Here is a 22,194-nt window from a genome sequence, read left to right on the forward strand (position 1 = left end):
CATCTCTTTATTAAAAATAAGCTGTGGGGTACATTCAGTAAAACAGTGACAGTTTACGATTGTTTGCAGGTTAAATTCACCCGCTACCAGTGTTTAATTTTTATTTGGAAAAGGAAGACATTCTCCATTTTTGATCAGTGTTTGGAACATATTCACATGTTGTGTTGGGGAAAGAACATTTTGTGCACTTCAGAAGGCCAAATAAACCGATTAAAGACAAACAGAAGTCCGATTCAGAGAGATTCACTAACTGAAAACAAAAACTCAGATGAAACAAGTCAAAAGTGTAAAAGACTGCACCTGTCCTTTTTTCATCTTTATAAATTGTGAAGATTTGTTTCTTCTGAACAAACAAACTCTTAGGCCCCATTCACATTGGATGATAACCCCATTGCAACAGAATATTTTAACCAGAATGTGGATGGTCCATGTTGCATCTTGGCAAGGTCTTCAAATGCAAATTAAGAATACAGTGAGTTATCCATTACATGTGACAGTGTACTGTGTTTTAGGTTCACAAAGGTTTTCAGCATGCACAAAACCTCTGTAGCAAAGTTGGATTTTGTTTTACTTGAGGTGGCAGCATACTTGGGTCCTAAGTGCTACATGGTGTCAGCATTGGCAGCATATCCATAAGGATGAAAGGCACTGGAGTGGTTTTGTGGTTGAGAATTCGAAGCAGAGTCGTCCACACTGACCTCATGCTTAGGCCACAACTGTGACTTTGACAAGGTCATGGAAACAAACTAGACGCAGTTAGTGTTGTGCTAATGTGGTGTGATTCTAGCACACAGCTGCATTTTGACACTGTCCAAAAAGTCCAAGAAAGTCTTGCCTTCTATAGAAGGTGCAGGAGAGTGTTTGGGGAATGTGGAAGACGGCAGGAAAAACCTATTTGGCGAGTACTAAGAGCGTAGTAGCGTCATGACTGCCTTCGAGTTGAAGGAGGTTTTTCATATTTGCTGCAGTCCGATCATGTTAGAAAAAGTCATGTAGGTCATGGAGAGTGATCAGGAGTAGTGTGTTATCACTGTTAGCAGCAGTGTAATGTGACAGAGATGACAGGATTTGAAAAAAAAAAAAAAAATACAGAAAATATCCACATTCTCAACAACAGGAATTTGGCAAAAACAAGTGAAAAATGCAGACTGATAACAGTAAGTCCCAAATTACTATTGAGCTTTCTGAAAGAAAACTGATGCACAGTAGTTGCATTGGCATCCTTTAAAATTTCTTCAGAAATTTTGTAGTTGTATCTAATGCTGCATCCTGCTGCGTTCATCCTTCTGCATTGTGTGTATTACAGAAGTGCCTGGGGGCTGTTTCCACAAAGTTGTTTTTCAGTGAAACTAACATTTCTGTTGTAGATCGGCAGTTAGTTTACACAAAATATTTTTGATGTAACTGTTTTCATGCTCTTAGAGTCTGCGTGCATGTGTGTGTAAGAGCCAACTAGTGGCCTGGCATGGAAACTACAGGTGGTTCAACAAGCACATCAGCATTGTTTTCAGGAGATCAGCCTCATGTAAACAGGGCCTTACCCTAAAATATGAGTCAAGTTACATCCAGTGAAGATGTGGCTGTTTATTGATGCTTGTTGCAGACTTTTTACAATTAAGGAGTTTAAAAAGCAGGTTTGGATGGAACAAACCTTTAGATTGCAAGTTCCTTTAACTGTGAGTTTAAGGAAAAATAAATATGTTCCATCGTTCTTTAACTGTGTAAAGACTGTTTTCATTTCAATTAGGATGAACTGTAAATAAGTTTTATAAAATGAAAAAAATCTGTGTAATATTAACTCTTCAACAAAAAATTGTGAGAAGGGTGCTTATGTGGAACGTAATGAAGTTAAATGAAATGTCAGAACCTTTTTTAAAGTGGTCGGATAATAGAAACCAGACTTTAAAAATTGAATGGATCCTCTCTGGGAGGATTCATTTCCACCACACTCAGTGTCCAACTTTACTAAAGATTAGAAACCTGAGGGCAGCTTTAGTCATGAGGCCTTTTTCAACCTGTGACTAATTTAGATGTGGGATAACCTTTTTAGAGCTCTCACGGGACCCCCAAAAAAGTCCAATTTCAAAAAGCCTGAGATCTGAAAAGGTTCTGGAAAAATGAACATAAACATTGATGCTTGCACACCTGTTCTCTTCAGTGAGAGGATGGCTCATTCCAAAGGAAGTGTAAGTCAGCATGAATAAAACGTGTTTCTGGTCTTTAAGTGCATGTGTGAGGTTTTCCCAGTTATTATTCTTGTTTCTAAATGTGAGTTGCATCATAAGCACCTGCTCTGTGTACTGTAAACTTAGCATGCATACAAGCTTGTTCGAATACATCTCGGCTAATGAAAGAGCAGTGAGTTTGTTTGGGCTCACAGCTCTCAGTTTAGTTCCCCGTATTGAGCGTGCTCTGTTTCGTGTATTTTAGGACTCCTTCATTCATCTCTCATGGTCAGCTGCTGAAGACAGCGGAGCAGCGGTAGGCCAGCTGTTGTTCCGCACGCATGGGTCTGAAGTGAACAGATGGCTCTCGGGGAAAATAGAAAACCTTTTTTTGATAAATGGGGAAGGCTGTAATTCAGAGTTGCTTCTGTGTACTTGAGGTCCGTTAACTACAGACTGCATCAGGCCTCGTGTAACAACGCACAGATCAAGACTTGGGCTTGAGTTTCTCAAATAACCGGTGTCCTTTTTACAGTCGGCTACAGATCCAGCACTGAGACCGATTATGTGGATTGATATTTACAGTGTTCGTTAAATACGGTTTTGGCCAAATGTTTTGGCACTAACATAAATAAGTAGTTTTGTGGCTTCGACATTTTTAGATCTTTTTAATGTTTCTGTAATTACCAAATACATCAATGCCAAGAGTTATTATTTAATGTTTGTCTTTCTTATTCGTAATTTCTGCAGTTTGCTCTGGCATGCTGGATATAGCATCCTGACTGTTGGTGACTCATTTCTGTTTTATTTGTGCTTGGAGTTGATCAGTTTGTGGGTTTTTGCCTATCCACCTGCTTTTTGAACCACAGGTTCCCAGTGGAGTTAAGATCTGAGAAGATTGTAGGCCAAAAGTTTAATGTTATGATGTTTTGGTTCTACTATGTTTTCCTGTGACACAGGCCTCCATCCTGTCCCCCCATCCATGGATTGTATCAGGATGCTTCACTATTAACATGACACAAGGTTCACGATGATGCTCACATAAGGATTTACCAGAAGCCCCAAAATTTGTTCAGTCCTTGTTCTTCCTGCAGAACTTCAGTTTATCCTATTTGTTTTTATTGAGCAGAAGTGGCTTCTTTGTGGCCCTTCTTGTCACAGGGCCGTTTTCCCAAGGTCTTTGCCTCACTCTATGTGTAGATGCTCTTTCACCTATCTGCTGCTGATGCTGAGCAACTCTGCGTTGGTGGCAACATGGTTCAGCAGCACTTTCCTCAGGAGGAGACAGTCATGGCACTCGCTGGTCACTCTTGGACGTCCTGAAACCTTCACCGCTATTGAACGACTCACCTTGACAATTGCTACACCTGCACCGATGAGAACATCGATCTGGAAAACTGTTATTTCAGGTGCAGCCGTTTTCTTGCATGTGAAGCCATTTTGATACAAAGCAAAGACAGTTGCACACTCTTTTTGAAGATAACTATCGCTACCATATGAAAACCAATGATTTCAAACACACCTGGCCCTCTTTTGTAGCAATTACTCTGCTGATTGACAAAGTTATCTCAGCTGTACACGTCCATAGTTTCACCTGTGCTTATGGTTTGTCTGAAATTAAGTTGACTGGACTGCCAAAACAAAGGGAAAATAGCTTTTTGGTGTAAACATTTTTGGCTAATAAATCTCTTTGCAAAGAATGAATATGCATCTGATCATTCTGCCCAACAATCTAAACACAATGTGAACTTTCACAATAAAAACTGAAGCTACAAAGTTAGGAAAACACAGCAATTGGGTCACTGCCAAAACATTTGGTCATGACTGTTCAGTCATTCCTGTTTGTTCTGCAGACAGTAAAAAACCCCCACAAAATTTAATTATTATAGATGTGCTGCCAAAAGGGAAATTGCCTGTTTCTGTTTCCTTTACCTCTTCATCCCAAAGAAGAATTTAGATTTAATCTTAAATCAACACTGTGGAACCTTGTAATATTTGAGATGTGTCTCTGTGGTCTGTGCTGCGTTTGTCTGACGTCATGGTTCTCATTTTTTTCTGCCTGTTTCATTTCATTAAAAAAAAAAATCATTTCTAATAAGCAGTTGTTCAAATTATATCATATCTTGGAACATTTGTTTTCCCCAGTTCATGTGGACTACAAGGGTTTTTAGCAGAAATGCTTATTATTTAAATCATAAGATTTCACCCTAAAACACATTAAATGGCGAGTTAGAAATGACCAAATCTCTCTCTGCCACCACATTTTGGTGTCACTGTTAGGTGGGTTACCTCTCCTCTAATAGATCACTGTCTCCTCTTTGCTTTTTAATCCCATGTCAGAGTTCAAACGGACAGAGGTTACAACCTCAGGGTTACAAGTCTGACACTCCACGTGTCTGTGTTTTTCAGGATTTCCGTTCAGGTGTCAAAGGTGAGCAAGATAAAAGCTAAGGTGGAGGACAGAGTGCATTAGTCTGAACTTTGTTGTGTGGATTTTGGGATGACGGGTGTCTGAAGGCAGACATCGCACCAAATTGTGAGCAAGAGGCAGCTTATTTGAACACAGACTGGTTGCAGAGGGGTTTGTCAGACAGCGAACAACCCGACATGTGTGACTGCTGCTTCTCTCAGCTCTCAGGAATGTTTGAACAGAAAAGAACAGCATTACCTTTCTTAAATATTTCTTTGTTTACAGTTCAAACTGAGTAGCAATGTTACAGCCTTCTTGTCGACATTGTTTGCTCCTGTGTTAGCAGGAAATCAAATCCTTTTTTGGGGTCAAAAATATACAGTGATACCTGTCTGTTTTATGTCTGTAGAGTGAAAGAAACAAAAACAGAGCAGCATTTGTTTTATTATGGCAATATTGTCAAAATGAAAAAAAAAACATACTTTTTTTTTACAACCGCTGCTAAAATATCACATATTGCTACAATATTGTGATTATAGCTGTGAAATTTATTGTTATTTATATTTTGATGCACAGATACAGATGGGGGAGAGAGAGAAAGACTGTTGTGTTTCAACAATAAAACAAACATGCAGCAGACTTTAATGAGTAATTTTTAATAGATATACACAATGGTGGAAATCCTGAACCAAAAATAGAATTAAAACAAGACAAATTCAAGTGTAATACTACATTTTTCTTTGCTGTTTTCTATTTTGTAAAGTAATGTTAAGCCTGACAAGCTGATGTTAGGAAGTCAATTATTTGAATTATTATTTTTTTGTTAGTAGGTCAGATAGATGTGCTAACAGTCATAGCTTGTTGAAAATGTTTGTTTTAAATCTGTAACCTTAAAGAGTGATGGGTGATGGGCTCCTTTGGTTAGAATTTTTTCTGCCAAACAGCCAATTTTGTCTTTTTTTTTTTTAACAAGCCAGAAGATTCAGGGGTCTCCCTCCGTCTTGTTTGTAGCTGACTGAAAAACAGCAGGTAGGGGAAAGGGAGCACTTCTTTACACGCCTTATGAACAGAGACAGCTCCATACCACAGGAGCTGTGTGAGAGAAAATATCAGATGTTTAGAAACTATGACTTTGAAAAATTGTGGCATACTAACCAGAAACTGACCCATTCCTGAGCTGGACATTCTCTGTATTTATCATAATGGTAGAGGACAAACGATGATGGTGCTCTGTGTGTCTGCTTGCAGGGATTGGCATTTTCCTTCGAGGAGCGTCTCCAGCTGGGAATCCACGGCCTGCTGCCTCCCTGCTTTGTCAGTCAGGATGTCCAGCTGCTCCGAGTCCTCAAAAACTATGACATGAAAAGAGATGACCTGGACAGGTGAGTGCTGCATACAAACCAAACAGGAATTTATGGTGTGTTTACAACTGATCCTCTGTGTGTGTGCAAAGAGATCCTTCACTTGGAGCGTCTTAAAACAGGAGGCAGATAAGCTATCAGGCCTCTGAGCTCATCTGGCTCCTAACACTGTGGGATTTACTTCATAAATCTGCTGACTGTTCTTGTTTTTAACAGTTTTCCCATTTACTCCCTTTTCTTTTTGCTTTTCCAATGTCCTCAGTGACCAAATAAAAACTCCACTTCATTTAAATTACATGCTTCTTTACTACTCAGAGCCAAAACCATTTCACAATAAATTCAGTTTGACCTCTTTGATCAGCCGAAGCCAGCAGCTTCTTTTCCAGCTTTCATCTGTCAGTCAATCCATCCACGGACTGTCAGTCTGAATGTAAAGGACGAGTGAAAACTCACTGATACAAAATGGGATTTAGAGTATAAAAAAAAACCTAGAGACAGCATCCTAATTGTCTCATTTCCAAGCATAGCAGTGACACACAGTCACCATCTAAAACCAGCTGTTCCCATATTTTATCATCGTATTACTCATAATCTGTCTCCTGGGCTTGAGTGTGTTCAAGCTTTGGGATTTTTGACTGTCGTCACTCAACCCTTTTCTGTTTTCCAATTTTTCCTTGTTTGGTAATAATGACAGCTAAATTCTGTCCTTATACTTTATATTACTGTTCAACTTATTGCTTCTCGTTCTATTGTAGACGGCCATGTCTTTATTTTAGTAGTGTTAAAGTTAGTTTTGGAATTTTTGTGACAGCGGTGAAGAAATCCACACAGCAAGCACATTTATGATCTTAGCTGATGCAGGGACTTAAGTGCCCGCTGTGACCCTTCTATTAACAGAGAAAGAGGATTTCCAAAGACCTTGCCAACTCAAATACTGTTTTTTTAAGGGGTGCAGCTAAAGGGAAAATTCACATCCATTGAGGTTGTTAACCACCAGAAACAGACCTTAAAATTAGCCTGATAGAAATGAGCTATCTGAGCTTTCAGTGAGATTAATTTAGAAAGAGATGCATCTTTGCTTCATGCATTTATTTATTTACTAATGAATTTGAGTTAACCAATCAGAGACTGGGTCATCAGGAAAGGGCAGACAATGTCTCGAGGAGATAAAATCTAACCTAAAAATCAGTTTTATTTGAAAGCTTTGAGTTTTTATTTTATTCCTCTCCTTTCTTTTCTGACTCACAGGGAGCTGGTGTACAACTGGTGTACCACTTTGTTACACTGGGAAAGGTTTGTTCAGCCTAAGGTGATAAAAATTCCGAGTAAAAGTTACTCAAGAACAGGGACTACTTTGTTAATATAAGGAACATATGACTTTTTATATCAGTATTCTATTTCTGGGACTTTTAAAACTTTTTTAAGTATAACATTTGACATGAACCATGGACTTGGCTCATAGTCTGCATGGTTCTCCTGTAGCTTTATGCTTGTCCTCAACAGATTGTACCATAACTTGGTACTATGATAACACAAAGGCCCAGATTCACTGACGTTGCATTCCACCTGTTCCACCTTTTCCTCTTCATTGGCTCCCTTTAACTGCTCCATCTCAGCCTCATATTGACAAAGCAAACAGTGCTAGTTATATATTCAGGGCCAAACACTCTCATCACGTTCAGCAGGTAGGAGCAATTTGCCCTCTTTTTGCGTCAGAACACAGAATCTCAGCTGTCCTCACTGCACACTTTAAATTTGTGAGGCTTTCAGAAACACATGAGCAACAAAAGTGACAGAAAGAACGAGAAAAATGGTTTCTCACAGTGAACAGCAGGTTTTATTAGATGAATTAGAGATTCTCCTTAAAACTACATGAACAATAATGTGTGACACTCACCACTGAAAGAGAGGACTAATAACACTTTTCCTGACATACCTGCACTGTTTTTATGAAGGAAACCGTGCAACAGATTGCTGATTTCCTCACTTTTTTATTCAGAGTTGCTCTTAGGAGATGCCAAATGCAAAATGCATGTTGCAAACAGGGCTGGTCTTTGCCCTGGCACTTATTTCCATAAATATCTGAGAATTTCCTTTTAAATGCATTCATATTCCCCTTATTTGAATGTGGGAAAACTGCACCAGTGCAGTTTGGTTGACAACTAAGTCGGTGGTGCAAAGCTCATTTTGGGAGGGCTTTGTGAATTAGACCCATGTGCAAAACTCAAAAAATGCACCCATGAAAGACCCACAAATTGTTAGTGAATCTGCCCGAAGGTTTCTGAAGAGTTTGTCATTTAGTCGACAGGTATGTAGCAGATCATAAATGGATTTTAAATTAGAAATAAGTTGGTAGGAGGTTCTGCAGAAACTGTTTTTGCAAATAGTGATTTAAAGGTTGAAATTCTTTCACCCTTTCATCACACTGAATACAGAAACTCTTCTGTAATGCACTGAATGTGGAAGATGCTAATTTGGTTTGAGAATAAGAAAATAGTTCTCCACAATAGCAGCTGTCGTCACCATATATTGTATGGCTGCTAACCTACAGCCGGGAAAGCTTGCATGTTTTTTAACTACTCAACAAGAGGCACCTTGTACTTTTGGCTTCATGGAAACTCCTCTGATTGGGAGTAGAGCTCTGTCTGGCACATGCTGCTTAATTTGGGTCAAATACAAGCCTTCAGTTCCTACTCAATCATCAGAACAAAGAGCTTGTGTTGGCGGTCTGCAATCCAACTTTGATCCTGTTTTTTTTTTTTTTCTTCAGTCATTTGGAACTAAAGCAAAAATGCCTTTACAAATATTTGTTCTACAGAGACCAAAGTTATTGTGACTTCAAGGCTTTTACTCTTATAGGAGTTAGCTGGGTGATAATCTATTGTACCCGTATGGACTTTCTTTCATACTGACAATCTTTCAATTTTATGGATGTCTAATTTCTCTAATAAGCATCCAAGATTTGAGATCTAAATTCTATAAATCACTCTGTATTTCAGCCTGTACCTGTTCCGGGTCAGAGTCCAGAAGATCTTCATGTTATTGAAGATTAACATGCTGTTTTCTGACACTTCCAGATATGTGTTCCTGATGGGGCTTCAGGACCGCAACGAGAAGCTCTTCTATCGGCTTATTACATCAGATGTTGAGAGGTTCATGCCCATCATTTACACCCCCACTGTGGGCCTTGCCTGCCAGCAGTACGGCCTCATATTTAGAAGACCGAGGTAAGTCTCAACCACAACTTCTACTCACTTTTGAACTGTTGCTGGATTTCCCCCAAAATAAATCTTATTTGACATATCGATTGGTTTCAGCTCACTGATCTCATTTTATTTTGTTGGATGTTTGTCTGTTGTTGGAGTGGACCGACGCCCCTCTCATGCTATGTTTAGTCTTTGTTCATCCCATGCACCACTGTCGTATGTGTTGAAAAAAAAAAACACTCAAAGTGAAATTACTGTTCTTGTTTTATACCTTTTTGCTTCAGCCCAATTAGTTTACTACCACCTAGATTATATTTTTGTTGTTTTACTGGTTTTGCTCAGGCATTTGCTGGCTGTGTGGCAACTTTATTCCACTGCTAAAGCCAGTTTTCTCTCAAATGCAACATGAACCAACCACCTGCAGAAAATTTCCTCTCAGCTTTTATTATTCGCAGTACTGGGAGCATTTTATATTAGAAAAGCAAAATGAAGTGGGAATCATGATATAGTGAACCATAAAATTTTAACCGCCACTGAAGAGAGGAGAAATTCCATATGAAGACTATGATCTCACTTATATTAACACATAAAGACCAAAGGCTGAAAAAAAAGGCTAAAAATACCACCCATCCATTTTCTACCATTTATCAGTGGTCAGATTCCAGTGACAACAGGTCCAAGAGGGAAACCCCAAAATCACAGGGAATGCTTGGGGGATCCCAAGGTGTTTCCAGGCCAGAGAGGATACAAAATCCCTCCAGGAAGTTCTGAGTCTGCCTCAGGGTCTCTTCCCAGTGGGACATGCCTGGAAAAACCTCCAAAGGGAGGCGTCCAGGAGGCATCCTAATCAGATGCCTGAACCACCTTAACTGACTCCTTTCAATGTGAAGGAGCAGCAGCTCTACTCCGAGCTCCCCCTGGATGACTGAGCCTGGCCTCCCTACAAAACATACTGCTTGTATCTGGGATCCTGTTCTTTCAGTCATGATCCAAACCCCAAAACCATAGGTGAGGGTTGAAATGCAGATGGACCAGTAAATCAAGAGTTTTGTCTTTCCACTCAACTCTTTCTTCACCACAACTGACTAAAGCAACTCTTTCATTACTGGGGACAAAGCCCCGATCAATTGATCCATCTCCCACTCCATCCTACCCTCACTTGTAAACAAAACTACCAAATAACAGAACTCCTCCACGTGAGGCAGAGACTCAATCCCGACCTGGAGGGAGCATTCCATCCATTTCTGGTTGCTAAAAATACCATTTAAATTAAAACAGCAAAACTATTTAGATAGACAGACCCAAAACCCAACATTGACTCTATCAGCTTGTACTTTTCTCATAGTGCATCATAAAAGCACATATCCCCTGAGTATAGGGACTCACGTGGGCTCAACCATCCATGTGATGTAAAAGAAAACTTGGCTGAACATCCCTCAATATCTCAAGCTGTGGAGATAATATAATCTTGACGTTTAGTCATCACAACTTGTTTTTTCTCAAAGTTGTTGAAATCCTTACTCTTGATTTTTTTTTTTTTGTACTGCTTCCAAAATTTCCACAACAAAATATTTACTTACTGCCCATTTTATTCCAGCCTATTCTACATGCTTTAAAAAGATATTCATATTTTTCTATTTGTCTTCTTCTTTTAACTTCATGTCAGAGGTTGTGATGTCACAGCTGATCGGTACTAACTTGGTTAGTCCCTGATATGCTGCTACTTGTATGATGTAGATGTCCTGTGTTCAAGTTTAAGAAGTTTTCCTTGGATTCAAGCTTCTACTTTACGCTCACAACACCTGTGGGATTGAGGTGAAACGAAAATCTAATCCAAGCAAAATATGACCCCAGTTTTTTCCTGTGACTGTGCTAGCTTTGTGTGAGCATTCCCCCTGGATGATGACTGGGTAACCACTGTTGGCAGATCATGCTCTTGCTTTAATAAATTAATTCAGATCAGTCTTTTATTTAGTGATGACTCCAAAACTTGTCTCCGTGACCTTTACAGTGACAAAAGTAGATGTTAAAGGAAGGCAAGGTTTTGAGGGATAACAGTACAATGTCTTTAAATAAAATAAAGAAACTCCTGCTGTCAAATCAAATTCTTGCTTAATGTACTCACATGTTTTCTCTTCACGCAGTTATTAAACCCTTTTCACTGTTTCACACACATGCATACACTCCCCTTTGGTATTTGTTTTCCCTCCGCCTTCATCAGGTCCAAGATTGTTCTTGACAGCAACCCCCCCTGAGCAGCTACCAATACACAGAGTTGATAGTGCTGTCATTCCCAGTGCAACATTGTGTTTAACTTGGATTCTCCACCCTACCTTCAGTTGAATTCATGTGGTTTCAAATATTGAGATTGTTTTCACTCTAAGAAGATTAGAAAAAGACCACACCAGTGAATTGTTCTTTGAAGATGCTTGTGCTCGCTTACTGATACTGTAGATGTCATTACTTTCTTCTTAGAAATAACTAAAGGACAAATATATTCTACAAAGGGTGTAACAGTGCATGAATTAATCACTTAATTAGCAATGTCATCTGGAAAAAGACATACCGTATGGTTTTTTCTTTTCTTTTTTTCTGTTTCTTTTTTCTTGCTTTTTGCTAACAACAAAAGAATATATGTTTTTGAAGCACTCCTCATCAAAGCAAAGCAAGAATGGCTTGTACAGATCGCACACAGGAACTGAAAACATAAATGTGGAAGAGGTTTGCGTTCAATCTATGACAAAAATGAGAGTGAAAATGTGCATGCTTTGAAACACCTTCTGTTTTAGACACCAGAGTGTTAAATACTGTACTTGGATTCGGGTGTTTAAAAGGTGCCACTCATGCATGAACACCACTCACCTATCTGATGAGCTTTAAGTGAGTGTTTAATGTTTTATTTATTGTGTTTTCTCATTGGGAGATGCTATTCTGTTCTACATTGAGTTTTTATTTTGCATCAAGTTTAGGCAAAATAATTTGAAACAAACGCTCCATTTTTATTAATATAATAAATGAATATTTATAACACAAGAGAAATGCCTTTCAGTTTTGGGGTTTATGAAACAGTTTGACACGTGGCCTGTAGGTCATCCTTTACAGTTGAAATTGGATCAGTAAAACTGCAATATGACTTTTTTATTTTATAATTGACAAATCCTACCTTTTTGTACATGGCCTGTTAAGTTAGAGCCTCCTCACAAGTGAGGGTGGTTTGTCCTTCTGTCTCTGTGTTTAGGAGAGTCGTCTGTTTAAAATAAGTGGAAAAAAACCTAACATTTGGTATTTGTTTCTTTTTCCTCTTGTACCAAACCGCATCAAGCTGTGACCCTAAATACCGAGGTACGTACCAGATTTTGTATTTGTGTAACATTAAATCCCTATGATCCATTAGCCTACACAGAATCCTGCACTCGTAAACAAGTTGTGGAATCAGCAAGATTTTCACTAAAGGGTGTGACTAAAATTAGTAAAACATCTACAAACAAGCTGAACTTTGACAAATGACAAGCTGTATAATCCATCTGTAATGTGGAAATGTATTAAAGATTGATCCAGTTTTAAAATCATAATTACCAATGGAGATTTGTGTATTTTTTGTGTATCACATTCCCAATTTGCAGCAGTACCACAGTGTTGCTTTTTTTGGTTTAATTTCTTTTCCCTGAGTGCTGTGAATTAGTTGTGAAACCACACTTTTCCTAATTATTTCCAAACAGTTTTATTATAAATGTTTTCCATGGTTAAATTTGGGACCCTTGGCGACCCAGATTTCCCAGCATGCTTCCCATCTTTTCACACCCAACGGGCAGGCAGTCATTTTAAAACGTAGTGGGTCAGGTACTGCTGCCAGAGCCCACAACTTCTGAGAGTTTGGGGGTTGGTCAGTAGATCACGTAGGGATAAAGCTGACAATTACCAAATGTTGATAGTTTAGTTTTCTCTTTGCAAATCGTATCTGAGCAAAGGATCACAATACATTTGAGTCAAGATTTACTTAAACAGTTTCTGTAATTTAAGTCTGATTAGGGTTGTACATGACCATTGCACAACTCTTTAGACTGATGCTCTTAGTTTTAGCCCTAACTGTGAGTCAGACCAAACCTCTGAGTCCTGCTTGTTGTCAAACCTGTTGAGCCCTCAGAGCAGGATGTTCAAACCTGGAGGCAGTCGGGGACATATGGAGGTGTGTTTAGCAGGTAGCCAAGCCCAGACTAGAGACTGATTTAAGCAGAGGGGCAATCTGCATCAAAAAGCCAAACTATTGTTGGACAGAGGTCTGAGAGACAAGTTATCCAGGCAACAGGAGGGTGTGCTCCAAATTGGATGCCCCAGTAGAGATAGATGTGAGGTCAAACAGCCAGGTGCCAGAAACCTTGTTATCACTTATACGTCCTCTAGTTAGTCAAGTTTTATCACCATCTCAGTGCTCCACCATGGCCGACCCTGGCAGAAACAGTTGAACCACCTCATTAAACCAGTAAATTGTAGTGACGCACATGACCAACCTCCGTTCTGGAAATCACACATTATAATGAAGCAACAAGGGAAGCTTGCATGGCAAAATGGGGAATAAAAATAAGTAAAAATATAAATACATGATTCTTTGACATAAGCCTCACCAGCTCCATACATTTAAGAACTCATCCAAAGTATAAGGGCAGCGATACAAATGTAAGAGTGATATAAATCTTAGCAACCTGGCATTAAGTGACTTTGTGGAGCCTGATGTATAATCCCTTACGAATGTTAAGAGTCTGAGTGTGATGCTCAATGTTTAGACATGCATAGAACTGATGAGAACATTCACAGCTCTGACAGCCTGTGGAATGAAACCATCAGTCTTTTTGTCTCAGACTTAGCATTCCTGCAGTATCCACCTGACAGAACAGGTGTGTAAAGGCTGTGTTGGGTGTGTGCAATCACTGATCATGTATTCTGTAGTTTAAGTCCTACATTATCAAGGTTTTTATGATGCCAATGAACACTTTTATATTTTCATGTCAACCAGGATGAAATCTTACTTCTTATCCTACGTATTTACTATCTGAAGGATTGTTTTATGTATATGTGTTTAACTTTTGGGTTGAATGAAGTATTAATTCTTAAATGCATCATTCTGACAAGCAGTGTATAAAAATATAAAGTTCCAGGCTTTAAGTGTTGTGATCTTTCTCACGCTTACAATAAGCCAATTATTATTAATATCAACACAACTTAAATCATAGGATACTATGAAACTAAAGCAGCTGCTTAAACTACAACTAACTGCTGTGGGTAGGGCAAAATCTCAGTTTGAGATTGTTAGATAACACTTTACCAGAGGGCAATGATTTGTTGAAACAATTTAACTTGGTTGAATCCTTCCTTGTATGAATCTGAGAGGCTCCAGGTTGATTTGATTTCAGTTCCACCTTTTTATTGATGCACCTGCACAAAGTTTGGACAACTTTTTTCTATTTTCGCTTCAGTTCATTTGATTTAGGAGGCCTTGCTCTGTCTTGTAAATATCTCTCAATGGAGAGTTAAATACTGTTTTTTTCATTTACTCATGGGCATCCCTGTAGAAATCAAGGATTTCTAATGCCACCTTAAGTGGCTGTGTGTGTGTGTGTGTGTGTGTGTGTGTGTGTGTGTCTCCGGACCACCATAGCAGCAGATTAGCTCCCTAATCACCGCTTTTGGATATAAACACTTTCTGTGTGGAAGCATCAGCTTTTCCTTGTCTTGCCTGACTTTACCAGCTAATCTGATGCATCGGAACTGAACACACCAACAACAGGCTCTGTGCAGGAGGTCAAAGGTCAAGCATCATTAAGTGTCAAAACACGGCTGATTCTCTGATCTTCAAATGGGGCAGAGCCAGGAAGGCAGGGCCAGAGAAAGGAGCACATTCACATCCTAAAATGATTAGTGGACATGCTGACTTTTGTTGGTTCGTTTGCCCGTGAGCCGACATCGTCTTTAGTAGAGCTTTGTTTTCATCACAGTTTGACTCTGTTTTCACTATAAATATGGGCTGTGTACTTTGTTTGACAGCGGAAAACATTCACTAGTGATAAATGATATTGTTTTGCTGCAGTAAAATGATCCCAAGTAGGACATCAAAGTGGCTATTTTTAGTTGAATCATTTTGACTGTCACTTTGCGTTACACTGCTAAATATAGCGTATAAATAAACTGATGATCCCTTTTAAAGTACCAGTTTGCTTGTTCAAGGGGCTCTTAAGGTAAATGACATGAACAAATCTGCCTTGGTGGTGGAGATTTATGGTCTTTAGTGTCCCATTTGTGAACTCCTGGTTGAGTTTGGAGGGTCGGCTGGTTGCTCCAGCTGTCTGTCAGGACCTGAAAAACAACTTTCAGGGATTTGGATTCTCCCCAGAGATGGCTTAGGGGGAGTGGAAATATATTCAAGATATTAGCTGTTGAAGTCATCTCCTGAGGAGTTGGAAAACTTCTAGTGGCAGAAAACTTACTTTAGTAAATGTAAATTTAAACTAAAATACATGTATTATAATTAACATTATTAATTAACATTTTAAAATTCAAAACATTGTGAACATGTTGGAACATTAAATGGAGTATCCATCTACTTCTTTGCCTGCCTGTGTTTAACAGCAACATGTTTTTAATGGGGGGATGTGGATTTACTGTTCCTATTTTTTGAAGTATCTGTATTTATGAAAGTTAAGCCCTAAAAGTATTTATTGTGATGTGAAGCCTAATGAGACTGAAGCTGTAATTTGAAACCATACAACATTAAGGTGATTTTTTACTGATCAGTGTCATGAAACTTCATTGTAATACCTGATTACAGCCACAATGAGGTCTTGAAGGCTGGTCTTTAATTAAATCAGAGGGTGGGCTGCAGGAAGTTATAAAGCCCTAATGAAAGGTATCGGCTGAAGGAGACTTGGCCTCCTCTGAGGGGATGTGTGCTCGATGATGGAGTGTTTCAGCCCTGCAGATTAGGGGTTTTTCAAGATGTAATCTTGTTCTCTTCAGCCCCCGCACACTGTGTCACAATGCAAAAGTTGGAAAGAAGCCATTTCTAAATAAAATGAGTTATTTCCAACATGCCAAGTAAGTAAATACTGTATTACCACAGGATTAAAGAAAGAAGATGAATAGCTTTCTTAGCTTACCACATAGAAAATAAAATTTTACTCCAGACTTAATGTCTTGATTATAACTGATCGTATAATTTTTGTTAAGATATTTATTTATTTTTGCTGTTTTCCTCTGTAGTAGGCCCAAGGAATAAAATCGCAGACAATAACCACAAGCTTCTCTGGACTTTGAGTAACGAACATAAGAGCACAAAATGCATGTCTAAGTTTTGCAGCCAGTGAAAGCAAAGAAATTTTTGAGCACAGAAGACCTGCCTCCTGTTTTTCCTTGGCATAATACATGATGTATCATTTCTTACTCTTTTTAAATCCACAGCAGTGCTGCAATTTTCTGTGCAAACATGGAACCTAATCAGACTAAACATATGATTTAGTCTTCTCAGCTAAGACTACCTGGCTGACCTACAGCTCTATAGGTCATTACAAATTCAAGTGTGTGTGTCAGAGTCCTGCCAAGACAACCAGGTGGTTGGATTATCTTATTTGACAGAAAGTGCACTTTGTTCCACTGTGTGTATTAGAAACAATCAAGAAATAATTTCAAGAATATTCAGTAGGCTTTTGGTTAGGCTTGTACTTGTCAGCCTAAAGTCTCTCATGGCAGAATCGGTCCATGTTTTTCCTCCCTCACCTCGGAAAAGTTTGGCTTTGAACTCCCTGTTGGTCTGGATCCAGTCAGAGTCTGTGAACTCACTGGTGTTACATCCCAGTTTTGTCAAATAATCCAGTCAGGCAGGTTGAAGGTTAAAATGTGGGCGACTGCTTTTAAAAACATTCCAACAATATATAGAGAAAGGAAACTGCATGTGTTTAACAAGAAAGACAAGTTTTACTGAATGATCGCAAAGCAGATGAACCCCCTGAAGTTAAACAATGAGATGGAGTTGCAGATATTAAATCTAACCTTGTCATTTATTTTCTTTCACAGTGACACTTTACACTTTTTTTCCCCTTGGTAACAATTTAAATTCATAATCGCCAGTTAAACTAATTATAGACCTGGTGGTGTGAGTGCCTGCTCTGTGAGCTTCCTCTTTTCCTCCTTCCTATCAGCTTCTAATTCATCATCCTTTGTCCAATATATTCACTGTCCCTCCTCCGCTTCACCACTTCACCATTCCACTGATCCATCTCTCATTCACACATGGATTGTGTCTTGCTTCCTCTGACTTTGATTCCTCTTCTCTCAGAACATACCTTTAACTCTCCAGACTCTCCTCCATCTGCTTTCTACTTTCACAACAAATCACAGTGTCCTCTGCAAATATCATAGTCTATGGAGACTCCTGCCTGACTTTATCTATCAACCTGTCCATCACCACTGCAAACAAGGAGGGGTTCAGATCTGATCCCTGGTGTAATCCCACTTGCACATTGAACCTATCTGTTACTCCTACTGCACTTCTCACCACTGACTCACTGTCCTTGAACATGTCCTGCACGACTCTCTCTACGACACCTGACGTTGTTGTACAGAACACAGTTCTTTTCTTGGCACCCTATCACATGCTTTAGACCTATAAAAACACAGTGCATCTCCTTCTGACCTTCGATATACTCCTCCATCTACACTCTCAAAGAAAACATCACATCATGTCATCAACATCATCATCTGTAGTGTACTTTCTCTGCATAAAACCCTTCTGCTGCTCACTGATTATCACCTCATCTCAACCTGGTTTCTACAACTCTTTCCCATATCTTCATGGTATGACCCATCAACTCTATTCCTCTGTTGTTACTACAGCTTTGCACATCTCCAGTAATGTCAGTGCTCTATTCAAGCATACAGTTTGGCCATAACATGGTAAACTACACCAAAAACACACAGGCTTTAGGTGAATGGGGTCAAAGCTTTAACCGTCTATATGTCACAGTGAAACATCCTCATTTGATTATTTGTGCTGAGGCAGTTATGTTTTGGATTACAAGATTTTAGAATAATCATTATTAAACATACAAGTGAAAAATGATCTAAAAAATATGTTTTAAATTTAAAAATCATTAAGGATTAAAATGTGAACTTTGACTAAAATTCTTGGTTCAACAGTTTCGTGTATTTTTTTTGGCATGTTAGAATAAAAAAGTCAGATATTATTTCAATCATCTTAATAATGAGACATAAACCTACAATAAATACTAAATCCTTTATACACTTCACAAACATAAATTACCTTAAATTATTTATGGCATAGGTAGAAAGAAAACAATTTATGTAAACTTTATATACCTGGGAGTATTCTAATTGTATACATATTAAGGCTTTAAAAATGTGGGCTGTAAAATTTAACGCATTTTTATATGAAACTGTGAGTCCAAACTTGACGTTGATGTCTGTTTTTGCCACCTAGTGGCTCAGCATATTTTAGCATTTGTGGAAATTTTTGCACTTTAGTCTGAATGAAAACTTTTTTTGACATAGGGAAAAAAATATTGGTTTTGTAATATTGGTAGTTTCTAGACGTGTAGTCAAGGCCTAAAAGTACTGATTGAATTAGCTGCTAATACGTTTCTTTCCAGCATCTGTTCCGTTCACTTGTCTCTTGGTTTGTGTCCCTGTGGTCTCATGTGACCCTGACCCTGCAGGTCCCAGCAGCTCATCCACAATCTGCTGTCAGAGATATAATCTGCATGCCAACTCTGTTCATCAGTTTTGTACATTAGAATGCAACTCCAAAAGATTTTAGCATTTCTAATATTTTCTCCACTATTTTCTCCTTTTGTTTTTTTATGTTATTGAAGATAAATGTTTGGGAATTTTCTGATTGACGTGTTGACACAAAATTCTGCATCCTCAGAAAGGACTAAATTACAGAGCACAGCTCTGTTTGGCTGCTGTCCCCACACCATCCTTATTGGTCAAATACTTGTAAGCAGTAGTAATATGTCACCAACCCACACTGGAAAATACGAGTCCCTTAAAGATTATCTGATATTCTGTGTGAATCATACAAAGTCTGATTTGTAGTTTCGAAGCCAACCCTGTGCTCTTTTAGCTGCATCAAGCAGAAAATGTTTTCAGCATATGTCACACAAGTTGGCCAGTGTCAGAGCTCCTCTAATGACTTTAACTGGGACAAGAGTTACAATGACTGATTCAAGAGTTTAGAACGTTCAATATATCCTCAGTAATATACAGTGAAGTACTGAGAGGGTATAAGTTGTAGTTTCCTGTTTTGAGAAAATGGGATAAAACTATAAACACAGAAGTGGGAGAGACTGGTGAGTTAAATCCAGTGCCCTCTAGAGTAATCAAACAAATGCAAATGTTGTCCACTTCCAACACTTGGACTAATGTGCTTTGTATATTTTAACAATGTTATCTTTCTCCACGATTGCTGCTGCAGGGCCCTCATGAACCACTACTACATCATGTCTTTATCCCATCTGTCAATGCTGAGGTGTGTGTGTGTGTTTCATAGATGCCAAATCAGATTATGTAGATTGCCAGAATCTTAGTGGTGGTGTTTCACACCCCAGAGCTACACAAGCTGAAGGCCTTTGGGCTGTGTAATAGCCTTAAAGGTGATGAAATCAAATACATGTACTGTATGTAAATTTTAGATGTGTCACTGGAAGGTCACAGGTAAGATCTTGGTTCTGGATCTGGATAGCTGCATCAAATCTTAAATTTATGCCACAGATGCAGGTGTCGTAACAGCAAACTACTTTCCTGTTACAAGAAATGATAAATATCTGTGATGGAGTCCATGTAAAATATTCATTTAAAAAGTTTATTTAAAAAAAACCTTAAACAAACATTTGTTTGATTCGCTTTTTCATGAGGTTGTTAATCGTACAAAAGAGACGGAATGAGAAAAAAAAAATCTATTGCACAGAAAAAAAATTTGGACTGAAGGGGCGTACCTTGAAGTGTCAGTAGATTGATTAGTATTACACCTCGGATCTGACACAAACTATTTCCATTACATATGGAAAACTGGCTGCGAAGTTTCACTTCTTTTTGTTTCCTTGTGGACTTAATGGAAACTCCTAAGTCCAAAATCCAGAATGTAAAATAACAACCACTTCAAACACCAACGTGCTCTAATATGACTCCAGCAATGACCACTTCGAATAGTTTCACCCATCTGGGTTAAGCAATAAGATGAAACTTGACAAATTGTGGTCACTGAAACCAGTTGACTGATTCACCATGCTTGTTTTTCCAGGTGTAGCACAGTTTTAGTTACAGGTGCAACAAAGAGTTACTGGCATTACAAACAGAAGAACTTCAGTAGATGTAAAAGAATATCAGAGTGGTTTATAGTGATATATTTCTACAAAAAATAATAAAAAATTATATTTTGTTAGAGAACATTGCAAAGCAAACTTTACTGCCGGCCATTTTCACTTAAAATGTTTTTGTCACATATTCCCGAAACAACCCTCAAGTTAAAGCAACATTACCGTAATATGCAGACACGTTTGCAAAGCACCATCACAGTACAAATGAAGCTGAAGCTCACAGTTCACACCTACACAATGCATTATGTTAATATGGAAACAAAACAAAAGGAAAATAAGGAGCTTGGTTAGGTGTTAGTCTTTAGTTTTAATGCTAGTTTAACAGAAAAGTAGCAAACAAACCCATTAACAACAACAGTGCTAAACCATCCCAGTATAACATCTGTTCATGTTCTTTTTCAAATTAATTGATTAAAATGTGTGTTTTTTTAGTTCAAGCAGCTTATAACAGTCAATAATTTGGTACATATGTATAAAGATGAAAAATTGTTTCTGATCTTGACGTTGAGCAGCTCAGCTTAAACTGGGTCAGCTTCATGCTGACACAGGGCACTCCTTAATCCTGATAAGACCTAAGTCAATAGATGACTCACGCTTTTATATTTGCACTATGATAAGACTCTGTGTGTGTAAATCTATGGAATTTCACAAGATTTAGACGCAATGTTTAAGTCTTAAAAAAAAAAAGTGTTGTTTTCAAAGTTCCTACAGATCTGATCTCATTTGTTGCTGTGCAGGTCTGTAGATCTTTGAGAGATTTGACTTTAGCGTAAAACTTTAAATCTTGATAATGTTTGTGAATCTTATGTCACACTGACCACAAACAGACATTAGGACAGTCCATTTTAGACTGTTTAAGATGTTTTAGTGCTTTAACTTTGAATTTTGCACAATCAAGAATGTGTATTTGATTTTTATTATCTTCATTTTAGCCTGTAAAATCCCTCTGTGGCACAAAGCATTGCCATCGCATTGTTCAAGGAGAAACCTCTGGCACAGATTTGAACTCTTCTTGCTAGTCTTGCGTCTACAGAGGGCCTGATGTCTGATCTTCTGGTACTTCCTGACACTGAGAGTCAGAGTTAGTTCAATTTTCACATTTAAAATACACAGGTTCGATGTAATAAAACTACTACAAATCACTTGCATAAAAAGATAATACAGATTTGCACGTCATTTTCTTCCAAGAAACAATTGAGTTCAGTGTCTGCTGATTGTAACAAAAGGATATTTACTGACATTAAAACTTCGCCCCTTTAATCCAGTGTTAAGACAAATGGTGCTCAAAAGATATGAAGTTCACTAAATATGAAAAAGCTCTGCTGCATCACATTAATCTGTTGAGATTTCTATAAGAATTACATGTCAGACTCCACTGTGCTAGGTGCCAAAAACACAAAAACTTACATGACAGGAAAAACTTAAAACGTGTTTATTTTTCATTGTGTAATAAATTCATTTGCACCAAGAAATCGACTGCACTGTTTGTTCAGTCTGTAAACTAATTGTGCTAATTTTTGAAATCATTACTATGTAAGAAAAATAAAATTAATTTGCTAAAATGTACTTTTCCCCAGCTAATACACTGGCATTAAAAATAAATGCAGTAAAACTAATATATATATATATATATATATATATATATATATATATATATATATATATATATAT

The 22,194-nt window shown here is 38.2% G+C and overlaps 1 protein-coding gene across 1 annotated transcript in view; it reads left to right on the forward strand.

The window, feature by feature from the left end:
- Positions 1 to 22,194, forward strand: part of me1 (malic enzyme 1, NADP(+)-dependent, cytosolic) — an 88,212-nt gene that overhangs the window by 26,969 nt on the left and 39,049 nt on the right. Inside the window, exons 2-3 of the mRNA XM_017413093.3 lie at positions 5,824 to 5,957; positions 9,014 to 9,163. Coding sequence (XP_017268582.1) covers positions 5,824 to 5,957; positions 9,014 to 9,163 — 284 coding nt within the window. The remainder of the gene's footprint in view (positions 1 to 5,823; positions 5,958 to 9,013; positions 9,164 to 22,194) is intronic.

Source organism: Kryptolebias marmoratus, linkage group LG16, assembly GCF_001649575.2.
Source record: "Kryptolebias marmoratus isolate JLee-2015 linkage group LG16, ASM164957v2, whole genome shotgun sequence".
Classification (NCBI taxonomy): domain Eukaryota; kingdom Metazoa; phylum Chordata; class Actinopteri; order Cyprinodontiformes; family Rivulidae; genus Kryptolebias; species Kryptolebias marmoratus.